The following is a 20,284-nucleotide window of genomic DNA, read 5'->3' as shown; positions in this document are numbered from 1 at the left end:
AGCACCTGCTTAATTTTATCTATTAGTGCTTCCTGTTGAAGCTAACTTAGTAACTATTTTAGAATGGCTCTGGCAGCTTGCCGGCGCCATTCTAAAATAGTTACAAGCTTGAAGCTTGAACTTTTGCCCCCCGGATCTGTTCCGCTCGTGGATTTGCGGATTTTCAGCAAATTCGCGGGAATTCGCCGATCGCGAATTTGCCGAAAATCTGCAAAATCCGCGAGCGGAACGGAATTTGCGCCCATACTTAGTTTTTTCTACTCATGTAGTGCATTTTTTAAATATGTTTCTCTTTGCTTGTGGTCTATTTACATCCAAAGTAACTCCTGTAGACACAGATGTAGGTTGCCCAATAAAAAAAAAGGTGTTGGGTGTTCTGAAGAGGTCAGCTGAGCAACATAAACAAAGTATAAGTGTAAACAAATTACATTTCGTAGAAAAGTAGGAAAGGCAGCTACTTTCCTTCACAAGGAGGGACAGGTTAGAACACCTTATTGAGTGGTTTGTGCTTTTAATGGAAGACAAAAAGGAGTAAAGTACACAAAGTTCCAAGTACTCCAATTACTTGGTTCCGGCAGTATTACATTTATCTTTAATTTGCTTAAAATGGCAACTCCCAAATTTTCTATTATTTTCACCAAAGATGAATGTGTTGATAGGCTGGGACAGAGAGGAACTTGGGAGAACAGAGGAAGTTGAAGAGTAGATGGGGGGGGGTGAGAATAAATGCATGCTGTTACAGTAGATGTTGAGGGGGGTGCGCAGTCAAAATATCGAATTTTAAATTTCGACCTACACTAATATCGAGTCAAGAATATCGTTGGCCAAAATATCGACTTTAAGCTAAGTAATATCGATTTTTTGAATATCGAAGTAAGTAATATCGAAGTAAATAATATTGTTAGCAAAAATATAGTTGTAAATAATATCGATTTTTTTGTGTTATGTATTTTAGTCTGTATTTTATATGTATGTTTAACATTTTTTGTAAAGTGTTTTCATAATTTTTCAATAGTACATTTTTTTAAAGGAAATTTTGCGTTTTAGTATCAGAGATAGTTGTGGGTTTATAGGGGAATAAGGTGGGAAGTAATGTAATTATAATTAATTAATTAATATGTTTTTATTTATTGTTATTGATTGTTAATTTATTGTTAATTAATTAATAATTGGTAACTAATGTATAATAATTGGTTAATTTATAATTACATTAATTATAATTAATGTATTATACATTTTTATTTATTGTTATTGAGAATAAATTTGTTGTAAATTAATTAATAATTGGTAATTAATTGTAATGAATTGATTAATTGGTAATTAAATGAATTATGTTATTTTTAATGTGTAGCAGGTTGTGGGTTTATAGGGGAATAGGGTGGGAAATAATTTAAATATAATGAATTAGTTAATATGTGTATATGTATTGTTATTGATTATTAATTTAATTATTAATTGGTAATTAATTTGTATTCATTGGTTAATTAAAAATTATATTACTGGTAACTAATGTATTAATACTTTTGATTTATTGTTAATTGATGTATTGTTAATTAATTATTACTGGGTAATTAATTTTTATTCATTTATTAATAGGTAATTAAATTAATTGTATTTATTATGAGTAGCGCGTTGTGTGTTTATTGGGGAATCGGGTGGGAAGTAATTTATTGTTATTTAAGTTAAAAAAATGTAATAGGTATTTATTATTAATTATTTTGTTAAATAATTATCAATATGTTATTTAATTAAAAAAATATATATATATATATATATATATATATATCAGTATGTTTATTTAACCCCTACGTGATCCTACATTTTCCCTACTGTTGCACTCACTGGAGTGGGAATAGTCATTTTTACCCATCTGCTATCCAACACTTTCACTACTGTTGCACTCACTGGAGCGAGAATAGTAATTTTTACCCCTATGCTATCCAACACTTTCACTACTGTTGCACTCAGTAGAGTGGGAATAGTAATTTTTACCCCTACGCTATCCAATACTTTTCCTACTGTTGCACTCACTGGAGTGGGAATAGTAATTTTAACCCCTACGCTATCCAATATTTTTTGTATTTCTTTAGCTAATGTACTGTATAATATTTTAAAAATATTTAAAATAATTGTCATTTTCCTAATTTGTTACATATATTTATTTAATTTTTATTTATATTATTATTTTATTTGTATAGATGTATTTATAATTTATTTAAAAAAATTAAAGAATGTATACTTTATTAAAATAAATCTTAATAAGTAAGAATATATATATTATATATTATATGTATATGTTTAATGTATTTTTAAATTATAGATATTACTTATAATTTTTGAGCATTGTCAAATATTTTTAATTATGTTTCTTTTAATTATATGTATTATTTACTTTATTTTACAATATTTTTTTAACTTAAATAAAAAATGATATTTTTACCAACGATTTTGGACATCGATATTTTTTTCTCGCTATTTTTGTACTGACCTAAATGTAGATAGGATGTCAATATTTTTGTCTTTGATATTTTTACTGCAATATTTTTGTAGTTCGATATTGTGACCTTCGATATTTAGTCAGTGATTCGTTGAGGGGACTGGATGAATGGATGGGAAAAGTAGGTGGATGGGTAAGAGAGTGGATACTAGAGAGTCAGAGGAGTGGTGGACTGATATGATAGAAAAGTTCTTCCACAGGTCCACAAAGTGTACTGAGGAGTGTACCTTGGGATACCACATTTATGGTTGGCACTAGCTAATGGGTGGGAGTGACTACAAGGCACTCCCTAACCAATTGGGTAAAAGTTGCAGTGGCCAACCTTACTCACTTTTCCAGTTGTTTCTGTTTGCCTTTTAGAGCAAATAGGCCAAACTTGTCGTTTAAATCATGTATTTCGGTGAAAGTCCATAAAAGCTTTCATAGTAATACAATCGTTAATAAAATAATCTAAAATACATCCAGCTATATATTACAAAGTTTCAGTAAAAAGGGTCAGAAGTTCCAAATAAAACTATTTAAAACAATGTAAGACAATATAAACTGGTCACCAAAACATTTTAATGTTACCACCCCAAAAACAAATTCAGTAAACTTCGTATAATGCATTAAAGGGAAAGTGTCTGGTTATTTATACAATCCGAAAGGGTTTCCGCAGTCATAAATATCTTGATATTTAGCGCGTCACAGGTTCAACCCCACTGTTTTCCTTATTAGTCCCACTATAAACAGATATCTATATAGAACAAATATAACGTAGGGGAAGGTGCTAGTTGTCAGTACCCTAAGTGCCACTTGGTGATTTTTGAATCCCATTAAATTACATAATGGCCGGATACATTTCCACCTTGCCCTATCATACGCCGGTCAGAAGAACAAAATATGTGCAGTGTTTTCTGTATTATCTGTAGACCCTAAAGTGCATGTAGAGCATAAAGTGCAAGAATGGTCTCCCTTGCCCCCCACTTTGCAGTTTGGCTCTTACTCTGTAATATGTTGTATCTTAGCTTTAAGTATAAGATTCTTGCTAAGTAAGGCTGTACGTGGTCAAGAAAATACTCACAATTTGGGCTTGGTTTGATAGAGAGGAACTGAGTTAACCCTCCTAATCTGGGGTCACAATAGACTGCATTCAATGTATGTTACCAATAAGTTCCCTTCAGTGTGTCTTTACAGCTTGATGTTAGACTGTGCGTATTGGTCCAATATGATTCAAGACCTAGCTCTATGAGCCATTTCCGCACAAATCGTATCCATGGGAAGGTAAGGCATGAATTAATAGCCATTAATTCATGGATACCTTCTCTATATACTAGTAGTTCCGGTGTTATCCATAGCCGTATCCAGTAGAGCAATGGTCGCAAAGTTCAGAGATGCCCTGTATGCTTCATAATTAAGTTGTGAAACATTGGGACAAGTGGTGTTGATTGGGTTAGCTCCAATAGTCTCCTCGCAAATTTGTTCTCCCTGATTATCAGTTATTTGGTGTCACTGGTACCCCATAACTCTGATCCATACAATGCTGTTGCATGGACCTTGCATTTGTATATCTCAACCGCTGGTGTCACAGATTTACTTGTAGATGAACTATACTTCTTGAGGATTGCCCCTGTCCCTTGGGCTAACCATAGGACTGATTGGCTGACTTGGTGTTTCCAGGCTAATTTGGTGTGTAATGATATGCCCAAGTAAGTAAAGTTAGTGCCATGTTCTATTCTCTGATTACTCAGCACAAAGTTCTTTTTAAGGCCCTTTTGTGGGTTTATGGCCATGTACTTGGTTTTATTTGCATTTATTTCTAAACCCTTTTCGATACAATATCTGTTAAAACCCTTCAGCATGTTGTGGAGCCCTTTTATGGTCTGTGATATCAGAATGGTATAGTCATGTCATGTGCCAGGGCATTTTTACCATGGTGAAAGACACATTGAAGCTGGGCTCCAAGGGCTGAGTGCGACTGTGAGAATGTCACAGAGAAACCGCCAGTGTGCTGCCACATCCAACACTAAAATCCAGTCTGAAGTAGGCCCCTGCACCAACAAAAAACTAGGAAATAGACCTCTAATGAAACTAAACACGGTACCTCAGTCCCTACACAGGAGACACACAATAGTTGTTCTTTTGGGTAGTATGAGCTATTTTAGAGCACATCATTTTACATTTGCTGTAGACAGACCTGTCAGGCAGGGTTTGACATTGTTGTGCAAACAGGATGCCCGCAGCACCCATTTTGAATATTCTGCTGATCTCAGAGGAGTCACCCCAACCCGTTCAAGTTGAACTGTCCATCAAACTGAGCTGTTGTGTAGCTCCTGGAAGGAATCCCAGACCTCATTCACACCTCAGTCAGGCTAAGAGCAGGCTGGAATTTGCTGGAGAGTTAAGGCAAGTCTTTAGGAGCTCCAGGAAGAGTACTCAGGGTTTTTTGGATCGCGTGGAGACACGTTTCCTTACTCCGGGACTTGTACAGCAGGGACTCTGCTGCTATACTACTGTACTTTTCAGGTGGAACTTTGTGGCACGCGGTACTTTAATACGAGAAGTTTATGCATCTGTGACTCTCTACACATTACGAGTCCTATTCGATAAAATGAAAAATAAAAATATCCAGCTCAACACCATTACTGTGATACATCCCACACTATTGAGGGATTTTTAAGATTTTAGCTACGACCTTCTCAACAATTTGAGCCTTGAAGAAGTCGTTTTACGACAAAACACGTTTCGGCTGTCAGCATCTACAACACTTACTACGGCTCAACACACTCAAGGCCATTTGTTGCAATTTGATCTGTTGTGTACTTGAAAGACCATTGTTTCTAATATACATTGAATGATGTTCTTGTTTATCATTAAATAACTCACAACAAAGTCAGCATTGAAACTTATTGATGGCTGTGCTCTGTAATTAGGTGATTGTTGTTATTTGTATGGGGACAAGTTTTCCTTCATACTAGACAACACTGGGTGAGTGGCACAGTGTTATACATTGAGCATGCCGAAATACTGATTGTTGTAATTTGGACTTCTTTGGTAACTAGGACGGAGGTGCTGGCAGATGTGTTGTTTCCACTGCCATTCATATCTTAGTTGCTGTTCTAAGAACAATACTCCCTCTGGAGTGAGTAGGTGTGTGTAGCTAACTTCAATGAAGCAATATTTGTAGCTCATTCATTCACACTCACAATTATGAGACGCTAAGTTGGCCGGCTGTGGTTTGAAGATGGAACGCACAAGTGAATAATAAGGGACTGCACTGAAATTGGGAATTCTACTACCTTGGTTGTCTTTACAAACCATCATTAGCTGCGATTCTTATTCACATTGAGTCAAATGTTTGGAGCATGGCGTACGTGAGCTCTATAAAAAGTAAACACTTCTTTTTGTCTCAAAGTAGGTCTGCCCTAAGAATTTGTGCCAGTGAATATCTAATATCCGTTCATGGAGACAAACAAGACAAGCTTTATATTTTTCAGTTTTGCTGTATAGTGCATTGCGACATATGATCAAGGGATCCTAACTTGCTTCTTGACATCTAAATATTTGATGAATGAGCTGAAATGTTTATGAAGGTCCTACCGGTCTGCTGATTTCAGCAAAACTACTTGTTCTCTGGAATTTAAGTTGGGCCAAACAGTTTATACAATTGAGGAACATTTATTTATCATGTTATATAACACTGGTGCTCCATTAAAGATGCAACTGTGAAAAATAATGTCTACTTTTGCATAGATCGACGGATGAGGTGGTATTCACCTGTTACAACGCATTTTTTACTCCGCACTACCAGTACAACGCGGGCATTACAACGCATACCGTTACAACGCATTGCGCTGGGGGGCGCTCTAGGATAAGAGGTAAGTTTAATTTACTATCCAACACCTTCCCTAGGGTCCACGGGGACTGGAGTTAGAATAGTAAATTATACTTACCACTATCCAGCACCCCAAAGCGCTATGCGTTGTAGCGGTATGCGTTGTAAATACCGCGTTGTAATGGTACGCGGAGTAAAAGTATGCGTTGTAACGACATACATCCGTGGGTTGACAGCCTATTCTCAGTTTGTAGTTGATCAATATTCCTACCACTGGCCACTCCATGTCTATGGTGTTTGAATTTTAAGTATGTTCTGCATGTTGAGAACGATTAATTCACTTGTATGTACTGTACAAGAATTCACATATATGACCAATGCCAGCACTAGAGCCCTAATGTACCTCATCCGGATGTAAATATTGATCAACTACAAACTGAGAATAGGCTGTCAACCCACAGATCATATTTCTGTCCACAATTAAATTGTGACGTTACAAATAAACCTTTATAGGTTGCATTTATAAAAAGTAATATCAATGATAAAAGTAAATACAATTCTACCAGCTGCTCCATATCTATTTTGACTGAGGAACCGAACAGCTGATGACCCAAAACACTCGCATTATTCAGACCACCCATAACAATTAGACATTCAGATGGGTGGGGTACTGCACCACCTACGATAGACATACACTCTAAAATGCCAACATTTTAAAGATTTTTAGCTAAAGAACATTTGGGCAGATGGCTCCTAGAAAGAGGAAATGATTCACCAAGCATATGCCTACAGGCAAACACATGAAAAAGGTACTGACCTTTGATTGCTCCGGGAAGCCCATAAGGATGACGATCAGATGGTCTGCAACTTGGGAGCCGGCATCCAAAGGAATTGGCATGCAGGAAGACGGCGAGTTCATACAGACCACACTGTGAGTCAGAGATCCCAAGAGTAGCCATGACAGGAGGCGGATGTGAGTGACACATTCAATAAATTCTTTAGGCCTATTAGAAGAAATATACATTTTAAGCAATAGGATCTTTTAGCCTAAACACATACATGTTATGGTAGCGCTATGGTAAGTGTAATAGTATAATAGTTCTGTATTTAACTTCAAGTTTTCAGCAAGCTAATCACAAACACTTGTTGACTTAACAACTTAATATTGAAAGTTTATATACTTTTCAAGAGACTTCAGTAATGATGATGGATAGATATGCTACTGTAAAACCTTGTGTTTAGATTTCTAAATTCTACATATTACTTGTCATTAGCAATACAGAATACAATTTCTAAAACAAAAATTCTTTAGATTTTTTCAACTGGTTAAAAATTCTGTGGAACGTGCCCATTGGCACTCTAGTTTACGATGTCCAAAAAGAAATATTATTGTGGATGAATTCAACAATAGTGTGCCATTTTATGAAATGAAACATGAAAGAGGATTGGAAATATTAAATAACCTTTACCAACAAACTGGGTGGATAGTGAGAAAAAGTACAAGCGATAAGAACATCAGTGAGTTTATAATCTAGCTAGAAACAAGTAAACACACATCTAAGGTTCAAACTGGTTGCCTCAGTACGTGGCAGGGCAATTGAAAAGCAGTGGCGGCTGGTAATATTTCAAATGGCGGGGTATAAAAGTTCTTTCCATCTTTAACAAAACAACACAGACAGCCATATGATTCCATTTTGAGCTGCACAATGGGAAAATATAAATCCTAGGACGAATCACGGCTTTCCTGCTTGATCAAACTGTGTTATCCCAGGCAAATATTTTATTTGACCAAGTCTCCTTTTTCTTCATTATCACATACGAGTGCAGCTTAACGCCTTGGCTGCTAGGGGGTTTTCCCCTCCTGCGCTGCAGATCCATTATCCCTATTGTTCATGACAAGGTCAACTCGTCATAAGCACAGCTCAACCGTGCCTCATGACGAGCTGACTTGTCATGAGCATGGAAGGGGTTCAAATACACAAGTTTAGAATATGCAACCATCTTATATTTAATAGAAAATAATGCTGCTTCATTTATCGAAAGAAACTAGGCCACGAAGATGTGGACAAAGCAGACTTGCCTCTTAGTTCAGTGCTAGCATTGTCCTTAGGGCAGGAGCACAGGAATTGTTTTAGGTTCATGTATAAAAACTATAATTTTTAACAAGAATTTCAAGTGAAAATATGTACACGAGCAGTAGCATTTTCGTGCACACAACTTCACAAACATCAAGCAGTATTTTTTCAATGTAACTCACTGTTGTCTGACAAGCAGACGCCCCTGTATTTGTGGCTTTGAATGGCAAATTTCCCGGCCAAAAAAAGCTACATTTGCAGCCAAAACCTTAAAATTTGCAGTACTTTTTGCAGTGGGCAAAATATGTACCCACCACAAAAATACTGCACATGTGTGCTTTCAAAAGGCCTGCAGGGTCCGCAGAGGGCACACAAAGGTGTGAGGCGGCCTGCCGTCGAATTGCTCGGGAGGTGGCGAGGTGCATTTCAATGACAGGCGGCAGAGGAATTTATCACCTCTGCTGCCTGCCTGTTGCTCGCCCTCCCTTTAATGCCTCAGTGGCAGCACAGAGCCAGTAACGAGAGGGTGCACACCAGTTTTTTGTTTTTCTTACATAATTTTTCGGCACTTTTCTAAAAATCGCAGCATTTTTACAGAAGTGCTGATTTTGTGTTTTTTTTGCAAAGCGTGAAATCCCAAAATCCTGGGGGGTCTGGACAAGGGTTTGACATGTAACCAAGACATATAGGACCAAACCTCGCTTATACTGAGCAAGGGTTTAAAAAGAAGAGCAGACAGGGCGTGGCTTCGACGCCGCTGGAGGTGGCTGCCTGACGGAGCTGCTCCGCCGTACCGGGACCTGTTCTTGTCCGGTAGGCGGGCTCTACGTCTCTGCTGACGGCAGTTTTGGCAGCAATCTTCACCGGAGCATGCCCGTTCTCCACTGATTTTCCTGCTGAGGCACGTTGCGCTTCACTTTATTTCCATCACGGATGCATTTACTTCAGCACAGCCGCCATTTTGGAGAAACGCTCCCGAATGTGCTTCACTTCACACGCTCGAGAGTCCCCTTACAAGCCTCGCAGTGCGGTGACGGTGCGGTGAATAGTGAAAGCGATGTGTGCTTTGAAGCCGATACTTATAGGGGCATTATTCTACTATAACCAGGAACTTTGGACTTCATTCACCAAGGTATGCTGAACATCTCTTTTTCCTGCGTTTTTTTTTCTCCTCAGAATGCCTGCCCTTTTCTTCTACTCTGAACTTCCCTTCATATTTTTCCAGATTTTCACTGAAGGTCACTAATTTTCTCATGAGGTCTGGCATTCAACGCATGAGCCTTATCTACTGCCCATATACCTTTGTGGAATAAAGTGCGCACCCTCGGTTTATACTGTTTCCTAACAAGTTACTGTCTGTTAACTGAATACTTTGCAACACTATCTGGCTTTATGTGACAGGATTGATATTGTTTTAACTGAGGCTGCAACCCTGTTCTTTCAGTAAGTGATCTTTCAGTGAGCGGTCATCATTTTCTATTCCTATTCTTATATTATGTGCTGAGGAGGTTCACACAACTCATGCTATCCTACTTCCTGTGAGACAGTTACTTATGGGAAAACTGCACAAACCAAAGTTTGTTTTTGTCTCATCACAACATAGCCCACTGCTGACTCCTCCATATTTATGTACACCAGTCTCTTCCTCTACTGGGTTCCAGATGGCTGGAGTAAATTCTAATCGCAGTGCCTCATCATCACAGTCTACTTCCAATAAATCTACCTCCACACCGAAATGTTTGAAACATTACCCTCCATCTCCTGACAAGTCTTCCTCTCCCATCTCTTTGGAGTTACTATTGGAAGAGATACGCGCTTTGCACCCGTGTGTGGAAGAAACCAATAACAAGATGCAATTTCTCGAAGTTAAATGGTCTTCAGTGGAAAGTAGAGTATCTTCAATGGAGCACCAAGTCTCAGTGGTACACGACAACTCTCAGTGAATCTCTTCTTTAGAAAAAACAGTCCACAGCCTTCAACAACATACAAAGGATTTACAAATTAGAAATAGGAGGAACAATCTTCATATGTAATGCCTGCCTGAGTCTCTGGCAGGTGACAACCCTGTTGCTTTCTTCTCCTCCTTTCTTCTGAAACTCCTTGATATGCCTTCTACTACTTCACTCAGCATTCAAAGACCTCATAGGCTAGGCCCTCGTCCACCTCTTTCCTCCAGTTAGGCTGCGTGGTGTCATTATTCTCTTTCTGAAGTTCACTGAATTACTCTCAGTTCTTTCTGCAGCTAGATCTAAAAAGCATCTTTCCTGGCTTGGTCAGAGGGTGTTTTTAGCTCAAGATGTCTGCTATGATTCAGCCTCCAGAAGGAAGGAATTCCGGAATCTTCATCCTCCTCTATGCGCAATTGGAGCTAGATATTGGTTGTTTCACCCATGCATCTTCAAAGTGACATATCAGAACCAAACGTGGACTTTTCAGGATCCTGCAGAACTTAAGAATTGTATTCATATTCATACTACTAATGTTATGGAAACCTCTACCTCTTCTAATGGTTGACACTCTAATCCTTTCTCTTTGAAAATGTTCCTGTTGATATCTTCGTAATGGCTTGGTTTCTTAAGTAATAGTTTTATTCTCTGATGTTTCTCTATGTTTCTTATGCACTGTGCATTTTTCATGTTTTATCACATTTCTTGTTATATACTAGTTGGTTATATCTTTCACTATATTTTTATTGTATTGTTAATTGTCTCTCTCATTTTATTCATACAGATTTGTTTCTCTCTCCTCAACTCGTATGGTCCCTCTCCTTTCTCCCTCATCACGGTGCGGTTGGACTCCCCAGGTTCGGTTGGATCATCTTGTAGTGCGTTGTCCCTGCCCCACTATCTGTTTTTTGTCTCCCTCAGGTATGTTATTTTCAGTCATCCTTTTTGGATATGCACTGTCTCTTCTTGTATTTTCTCTCTGTTTCTCGTTCCCTCTTCTCCTTCCCTTTATCTCTCTTCTACTGGTCATACTTACCTTTTTTCTTCCCATGTTCACTTCCACTCATTTTTCGTATGAGCTTCTCAACTGTTCCTTCTCTTGTCCCTTCTCCTTCCTCGCTTTTTCCCTTTTCCTCCTCTATTCTTTTTATCTTTCACTCGTTGTTATTATTGTTGCTGTTCCTATTAATACAAACTCTGTTTCTTCAAATTGTTTTATTTTTACGTTTAGAGTAATCTCTTGGAATGTAAAGGGTTTTATCAGTCCTATTAAAAGACAGAGAATCCTTTCTCACCTTGCTACTTATAATCCTGATATTGTCCTCCTACAGGAAACCCACCTTACAGAAGCGGAATCACTTAAGCTAAAAAGAAGCTGGGTGGGTATGGTTTTATTTTTACCAGCTACGAATAAAAAAAATGGTGTTGTCATTCTATGTCATGAAAAATTGAAGTGTAAAGTCTTATCACAAGAAAATGACACAGAAGGTAGATGGGTATTAGCTAAATTGTTAATTAATTCTGTCCATTTAACTGTTTTTGAAATGTATGGTCCTACACAGCCTGATTGTTCTTTCTGGCCTTTGAATACGCAAAAATGTATTCCATTTCGATGATTTGTTTATTCTAGGTGGTGACGGCAACCAGATTGTAGACCCTTTTCTAGATCGCAAGTCTGCAGTCCGTTTTATTCCCAATAAGTTTCACAAACCCTTTCTTGACACTATTTCTCAAGCACATCTCATTGACTCTTGGCGTCGTTCTCATCCTGATACTCTGGACTATTCTTTTTCTCTCCTCCCCATGCTTCCCTTTCTTGTCTCAACTACATTTTTCTTTCTCAATCTTTATCTCACAATTTACTCTCTTCCTCTTTTGAACCTATAGTTTTAGTTATCGCTGAACACGCTCCAATTGTAACCGATCTTGATTTACTACCTCCACATCCAAAATCTTCCCGTTGGCACTTTAACAATTCTCTTCTAACTGATGCTTTATTTACCTCCTCTTTTCGTTCCTTTGTTAATGAATTCTTTCTTCTTAATTCTGACTCTAACATCTCACCTCACATTATTCGGGATTCTTTCAAAGCTACTGTGCAAAGTTTTATTATTGAATTTGTTTCCAAGAAAAAAAATGGTTTCTTCAGAAACGAAAACTGTATTGGCTCATATTAAACTTTTGGAACATGAATTTTATACATCCTCACAAAATTCCATTTCACCAGAATTGATACGAGCTAAACTTGAGTTTAACAAAACTTCTACTGACAATGTTTCTTCAATACTCCTCAGGAGCAGCGAGGTCGTAATAAATCAGGAAAACCTTTAGCAAATTACCTTAAAGAGCGTACGCTTATTGATTTGATTTATTCCTCCGATAATTCTCTTCTACATAAAGATCAGGGAATTCTTGATGATTTTAAACTTTTCTATCACACCCTCTACACACCAGAATCTCCTCCCACTCCTTCTCTCATTCAGTCCTATCTTGATAAACTCCCTTCCCCCTCTATTTCTCATCTTAATCTTCTTGATCTTGAAAATTATCTTTCTCCTGATGAACTTTCCAAAGCTTTAAATACCCTTACTAAAGGGAACACCCCTGGACCAGATGGTTGAATTCTACCTCAATTTTTCTGACTTATAACACCCTAAACTTCTAATACTTTTCAAATCATTTTATTCAGCTGGTAAGGCAGAAGGCACCTTCCAAGAGGCTAGTATCTGCCTCATTCCTGAAGATGGTTGTGATCCTCAATTTTGTAAAAATTATTGCCAGATTTCTTTAGTTAATGGTGACTATAATTTATTCTCTAAATTGCTTGCTCTGCGTTGAGATCCCATCATGCCCCATCTTATTGGTAAAGAGCAATGTGGTTTTATTAAGGGTAGGCTCACTTCCGATAATTCTTGTCTCTTTCTCAATGTATTAAATAAAGTCTCCTCTCTTTCTATTCCTCTGGCTGCTATTTCTGTTGACGCGGAGAAAGCTTTTGATAGAGTAGACTGGTCCTTTTTGTTTTCATCGTTGTGCTGGCATGGTTTTGGGCCTACATTCATATCACTTATTTCCCTGTTGTACTCTGCCCCTAAAGCTTCGGTCTTGGTTAATGGTTATGTTTCATCTTCTTTTCCTTTCCAATGTGGTGTTAGGCAAGGTTCTCTCTTATCTCCCCTTCTCTTCGTTCTAGCCCTTGAACCCTTTCTGACTTCCATTCGTAATAATGATTCTATTTCCGGTTTCCCCTATGATGATCATCAATTGAAACTCTCTGCATATGCAGACGATATTCATTTATTCATTTCTGCTCCTGAAACATCTATTCCCCCTTTACTTCTTGAATTTAATTCCTTTTCGCAGATTTCCGGCTTCAAGATCAATCCGGACAAGACCGAGATTCTACCTCTCACAAAATGTTGTCTTCCACATTTCTTCTCCTCCACTAGATTTGCTTTGAATAACTCAAAAATTAAATATCTAGTCATATTGTTCTTTAACTCCATTACCTCTTCCATTAAACTAAATATGTCTGCTGCCCTATCTCGAATTGAGAAATCACTCTCCTCTTGGAACCCTCTTTTTCTCTACTGGTGGAGCCGGCTGGATTCGATTAAGATATTGATTTCCCCAATTATAATTTATATCCTTTTCATGCTCCCTGTTCACATCCCCTCTATCTACTTTAAACCTTTTTATTTGTGTCTCTCTAAATTTCTCTGACAGAATAAATAATCCAGAATTGCCTTATCTTCCATTCGAAAGTCAAGGTCTAAGGGTGGTGTGAACTTCCTTGATTTTTGCCTTTACCATAAGTCCTTCTCCCTGCGTCATGCCTCAAGATGGCTTATTTCAGACGCCTCCCCCTTTACTCCTCTTTGGCTCGACATTGAACGAATCTTATTATTACTTTTTTCCTACAAAGAAGTTATATGTTTTTCTGCTAAAACTTCTCATACTTCCCTACCCCTATTTAGACGTACCTGTTCCCTCTTGAAACCTTTGGCACACCCCAATACCATTTCCCGTGAATCCTTCCCGGACTCTCCTATTTGGCACAATTCACTTATCTTCCTCAACAATAGACCCATATTTTGGAAAGCGTGGGGATTAAAAGGTATTTTATGGGTCGAGCAACTTTTATTTCTTACTCTCCCCAAAGGCTCCCTTATATACAAGTACCTTTCAGCTCCTAATCCATATCGTGCTAAATCCAAACTAGAAATTTCTTGGTAATCGGATCTAGGATGTGAATGGTCTATCGTTTTTTGAGATAAACTTTGGTCTAGGTCTTTAAAAATCTCTTGCTCTGCGTATCTTACTCAATCTATGTTTTCTTTTATCACAGACTCTATCTTACCCCTGCTTCCCTTGCATGTTTTTCTTCCTCTACTGACCCTAACTGTTGGACTTGTGATTCTTCTAATGCTGACTTCCTTTACCTTTTCTTTCTTTATACTTTTAGTCTCAGAATTTTGGGAGAAGGTTTGGTCTTACATTTCTCGACTGTTTACAATTTCCATTCCTTATTCTATATCTCTCCTCTTAGCTGGAAGCCTTTTTGACTCTTTAGAACTCTCTCCACATGACCATGGCCTTTTTGACCTAATACTTTCTTTGGCCTTTCAACATATCTCCTTTAACTGGAAAACTCTCATTAAACTTTCAATACAACATTGGTGGAATACCCTCTGTAATTTTCATAGATTTGATGTTGCTTTTGCCTCCTCCTGCAAACCAACCATGACTAGGGATCTCTTTTGGTTGCCCCTAACAACATATCTAGACCGAATTGTTTTGTGTAATACATCTCATGTATCTTCGGAAAACTTCAAACCGCCTTGAATGATTTTATCTTGTTTTTCATTATTTACCATGTTAAACTTAGTTATATATTTACTTATTGGACAATTTATTTTTTTACTCATTTACAGTATTTAATCTAATCTGTTTTCTCTCTGTTTTAACTCTTGTACTACAGTATCAACATCCCCTCTCCTCCCCCCTCTTTCTGTCCTCCTTTTCCGTTTTCCCCTTGCTTTACCCCGAATATAAATTGCTTTTACTCTTTTCTTCAAGATGTCAGCCAATTTCGTTGCTATGCTGTTAACTTTGAACTCTTTTCATATACTGCTGATGTCTTTATGTTTGAACTAATTTGCTAATAAAGCTTTTCAAACACAAAAAAGAGCAGACACATAAGCACAACAAAAAACACTCACCAACTGCGCAGGAGTCAGTCCAGCGATTTTAGTATACCACTACACATGCATAGCAGAAATCGTGGAAGTCGAGAGCAGCAGTCAATGTTCCCGAGCCCCTCGCAAATCCAATAAGTGAATACATAATGAAGGGCGGTAGCACACCCATACGCAGCCTACAAATTCCAGCACCTCCCACCTTGACTCTGCTATCCTCCTACTCTCTATGATATCATTCACTTTGTCACTATGTCACAATGTCGTGTAGACCACAGGTTTCAGCGCCCAGTGACAGCCAGAATTAAGGAAATTGTTTAAAAAGCCACACTCTGAACCTGATGTAATTGCCCTGGTTTATCTATCAAGGGCAAGGGATCACTTGCTTGTCCATGAGCCGTCACACTCAAGGACACAGAAAATCTTGTGTATCTTTTAATATGGTGCAGAGCAGCCATCATTTAGCTGAGCTGCTCATAACCTTCCTCTTGGCATCTTCTGAATGGTGGGGTGCCACCCATCACAGCCCACACACCAGCCATACTGTTAAAAGGGATACGGATGGATTTTTAATTAGGTCCTCGTGCAAAGGAAAACATCCCGGTACTCCACTAGTACTAAAGAGTTTAGATCATTATGTTGAATTGAGAGTGCAATACATATATGTGAGTATTTTTCAGATGGGTGTTTGTACTAAGGGGTGGAAGAATGAAAATTCGGTCAGTGGACATGTGTGAAGTTGACTCATTCAACTCTGTGAAGGTAGTCTGTCAACTTCATGAAACGTCATATGTGGGCAGAATTTTCCAAGCATACATATTTGTAGGAGATATTTCGAACAAAATATTTTTTGTTTGTTAATTGTCTAATAAAGAAGTAGGTTTTCCAGTTATTTCTCACAAAATTAGTTAGTTTTCACCCATTTTCATTTATTTATTGAAGTGTGTGAAGTTGTAAAACATACTTCCCAAAGGATGAGAGCACCCTGTTTTGTGCATGGCTACACAACAAATAAGACATATCAATTAATTACTTTGGAGAAATATCGCAACATTTTCTATTTTTATTTAGTGTTCATAGCACTAAATGCATGTTTGAAATATGTGATTTCAACAAGATTGAAACAAACAATAAGAAAAATAGTGTGGTCATGTACCCTTTGAACAAATTATATGAGTTAAAAGACACTGACAAGATCTATTATGGACATGGAAGTAAAGAATGTGTCAGTCTATTAGCAGTCATCACACAGGTCTTCTTGGACCCTAGAACTGTTTGTTTGATAGATACAAATATACTTTGCCCAGCCCACCCCTCCTCCTTACACTGTTTACCACAGTTCACTCCCAGTTATGATTAGGCAGCATCAACATGTAGGGTCTACACGTGCACCATAATTGCTAACTTGGTATTCCTCTACTTAGAGAATTGTTGCTCTTAATGATATCGCCAACAATATGCATGCTCACGCCTGCGGGGGCGGAGCACTACCGCACTCTCTTTCCAGTCTTTATTTTTCTTTTTTCTCTTCTCCCTCTTTTTCTTTCTCCCTCTTCTCTCCCTCTCACTGCCTTCCCCTCCCTCTTCCTCCTGTCAACTTCATGAAACGTCATATGTGGGCAGAATTTTCCAAGCATACATATTTGTAGGAGATATTTCGAACAAAATATTTTTTGTTTGGCGATTGTCTAATAAAGAAGTAGGTTTTCCAGTTATTTCTCACAAAATTAGTTAGTTTTCACCCATTTTCATTTATTTATTTAAGTGTGTGAAGTTGTAAAACATACTTCCCAAAGGATGAGAGCACCCTGTTTTGTGCATGGCTACACAACAAATAAGACATATCAATTAACCCCTTAAGTGCTGCTGACGGCCAATGGTCGTCAGCAGCGCTACCTCCCCAGTGCTGCGCACGACCATTGAACGTCCATTCAGCACTAGTTCTAATGGACAGCGCAGCACTGGGGAGGAATGTGTAATAGCAGCTATGAGGTTAATTACTTTCGAGAAATATCGCAACATTTTCAATTTTAGTGTTCATAGCACTAAATGCATCTTTATTTTTCTTTTTTCTCTTCTCCCTCTTCTTCTTTCTCCCTCTTCTCTCCCTCTCACTGCCTTCCCACCCTCTTCCTCCTTAAATGTAATGAAGCCATATGTTGATAACAGCTTCATGTTATTACTGTGGTTTTCTCACTTTAAAACATCAATAAGAATGATTTATATAAAATTTTTAAAAATCACAGAGGTCTTCTTCAGTAAAAGACAGACCATTATTATGGAATTTAAAAACAAGGGTGCTGTATTCTTGTAATTAGTTTCTGGTGGACAGGTTGGTTGGAGACCCTCCTTTTAAATGTTTTCCTTAGTGGTGGGCCATGATGGCTATTTGCACTGATAACCTGAAAACTGGGGCAATGCAGTATTCATAGATATTTTTAGTAGCTTTAGGGAAGTCAGTTGATGTATCTCCAAAATGAATGACTTGTATGAAAGATAATGAATACCATGCCATCATCAAATATTGTACTTTGTGGTACTATACATAAAACAGCTTATTGTAATAATTTCCACAAAGACAATGTATATGATCATCTAGGTGCTACACATGAGAAAACACCGCAGCGCATGTGAAGTGTAAAAAGATAGATAAATACAACATAGATCAATGCACAGCAGAAATCACAAAGTAGAAGTTTCAGTTGTTTACTAGTTGTGTTAGTAAGAGTTAGGGTAAGTTTACCTATAATGCTCATTGTGTAATAAATAGTAAAAGGTTCACAACTCAAATATCGTCAAAGGTTCGACCCGACTCCTTATATAGACAACTTTAAATGACGTCTTCATCAGGATACTAATAACTACACTATTTTGTGAATAGTATAAAAACTATAGTATTTGTTATTACTGACTGTGGTGTAGTTTGTTCATTACCTGTGGAATGTACCTGTTGGGCTAATAAGTAAGAGTCAGACCTGAAAATACTTAGCTAATGTATTTCAAAAACTGTGGTTTAATGTGTACTACTTGGACTCTTTTTCCTAAAAGAAATCTTTCTGGGAGAGCACCAGATAAACACACAAACACACACATACAACCAAGAGAGACAAGCTTGCACATCATGTCTAATCGGTAGCTGCTTTGAATTTTGTCTGCCAAGGTTGTGCTTGATCCCAGTATGGCATGTTCCCCAGCCATGGTAGGGTTCAGGCACATAGTGGAGAGTAGGTTGTGGTCAATTTTTGTATTTTAAGAATCAATGTAATTTGCCCCATTTTTTGTGAATCTGGGAAGTATCCTTGAGTCTGTGAAGCACTGTTCACAGAGCACTGGACATGTTCTAGCCTTTTGAGATGTTGACAGAAAGCCTGTCTTAATAGTAGCTGGTAAGCTTGAGGAGTCTTTTAATTTTAGCGAGTTAATCTCTTCTGATGATACCCAAATGCTGCAATGCAAACATTGGCAAATAACACCGACTAACAAGAAGACAGAGTTAAAACATGGCATCATTGTGTTTGTCTCTAGAACAGCAAAAACTGCATTTGGATAAAATAACACTGACCAACTGTTGATTACCATATCTGACACACGGTTCTGTACAAAGAGCATTGTGGTGGGAGGGCTTTGGTTGAGATCATATTCCAGAATCCAGGTTTGCAGGATTTAAGATGAGCAAGGTTAAACAATCATTTGGGACAATAGTATACAGAAAACTGTGCTGTTGTGTTGTTCATAAAATTACATTACTCTTGTGTTCATTTCATATTTTTTTCCTAGAAACAGATACATTTTTAATTAAGAGTCAAAACTTTGATTCGAACCTAGGACTTTGATAGGATTAATTCCTTTCAAATGCTTTACAATGACTAGCTGCAGGAAAAGGAACTAAAGCACTTTAAACGAGGTGTCATTTGGTCTCCCGAAGAAAAGATTTAACAACTCCTGCAAAGCATATAATTTATAAAAACGATTCAGGGAAAATCATAATATAGGCACTTCTCAAAGAGCACACTACTTACTACTTGATTTTACTAAAACGTAATATTTGCTGTAGCTCATTTGGTTAAATGTCTGACGAAAATAGCTGGTGTAACCTATATGTAAAGTTAAATCCAAACGGGACAATGCATGCTTTCATCTTTCCAAGGTTGATGAAACGAGTACCACTGGATGTGTTTATGTTTAATATTTATGTTAATATTACCCAAACCATAAACTGAAAACCAATCTGTTTTGTGTTAGTGACGTATAACATGAATTATAATTACAGTTCATAAGAGAGAACTGCATTTGAATACTTTAATAGTAGCGGCACCACTGCATAAAGATTAAACTTCTACACTGCAGTTTGAAAGAAGCCTAGACTTTAAAACAGTCATCATACTGCTCCATTGGTCTTACTAGGGTCCCTACATCTGAGGGGCATATTTATGTAGCTTTCACACAGCACAGTAAACCACCCTGCTGCACTGCATGAAAGGGAAAGGTAGGAATGAGCCATATTTAACATAACAAATAATAATTTGGCTGCCTAGCGCCAATGCAGGGCCAATGCAGGCACCCATGCACCATGGTGCAAGGGTGCCTGTGTTGCAAGCAGGACTGTTGTTGAGAAGAAAGGAAAACAATCCTGAGAGGCATTTTCCTCTTTCTATGTATGCTGCAGAATGAAGCACACATAGAAAGAGGAAGAAATAAAGATATCTCTCCTCATTGCACCTCCCCTGGGGAGGTGTAGCATTTTGACGCATTCC

At 37.8% G+C, this 20,284-nt stretch overlaps 1 protein-coding gene across 1 annotated transcript in view; it reads right to left on the bottom strand.

Annotated features, from left to right (window-relative positions):
- The window catches only part of UNC79 (unc-79 subunit of NALCN channel complex), a 644,685-nt gene that overhangs the window by 40,088 nt on the left and 584,313 nt on the right, over positions 1–20,284 (bottom strand). The window contains exon 48 of the mRNA XM_086937713.1: positions 7,129–7,315. Coding sequence (XP_086793839.1) covers positions 7,129–7,315 — 187 coding nt within the window. The remainder of the gene's footprint in view (positions 1–7,128; positions 7,316–20,284) is intronic.

This window comes from Lissotriton vulgaris, chromosome 9 (assembly GCF_964263255.1).
Source record: "Lissotriton vulgaris chromosome 9, aLisVul1.2, whole genome shotgun sequence".
NCBI lineage: Eukaryota > Metazoa > Chordata > Amphibia > Caudata > Salamandridae > Lissotriton > Lissotriton vulgaris.
The sequence above is the reverse complement of the archived record's forward strand: the minus strand, read 5'-3'. Positions and strand labels throughout refer to the sequence as shown.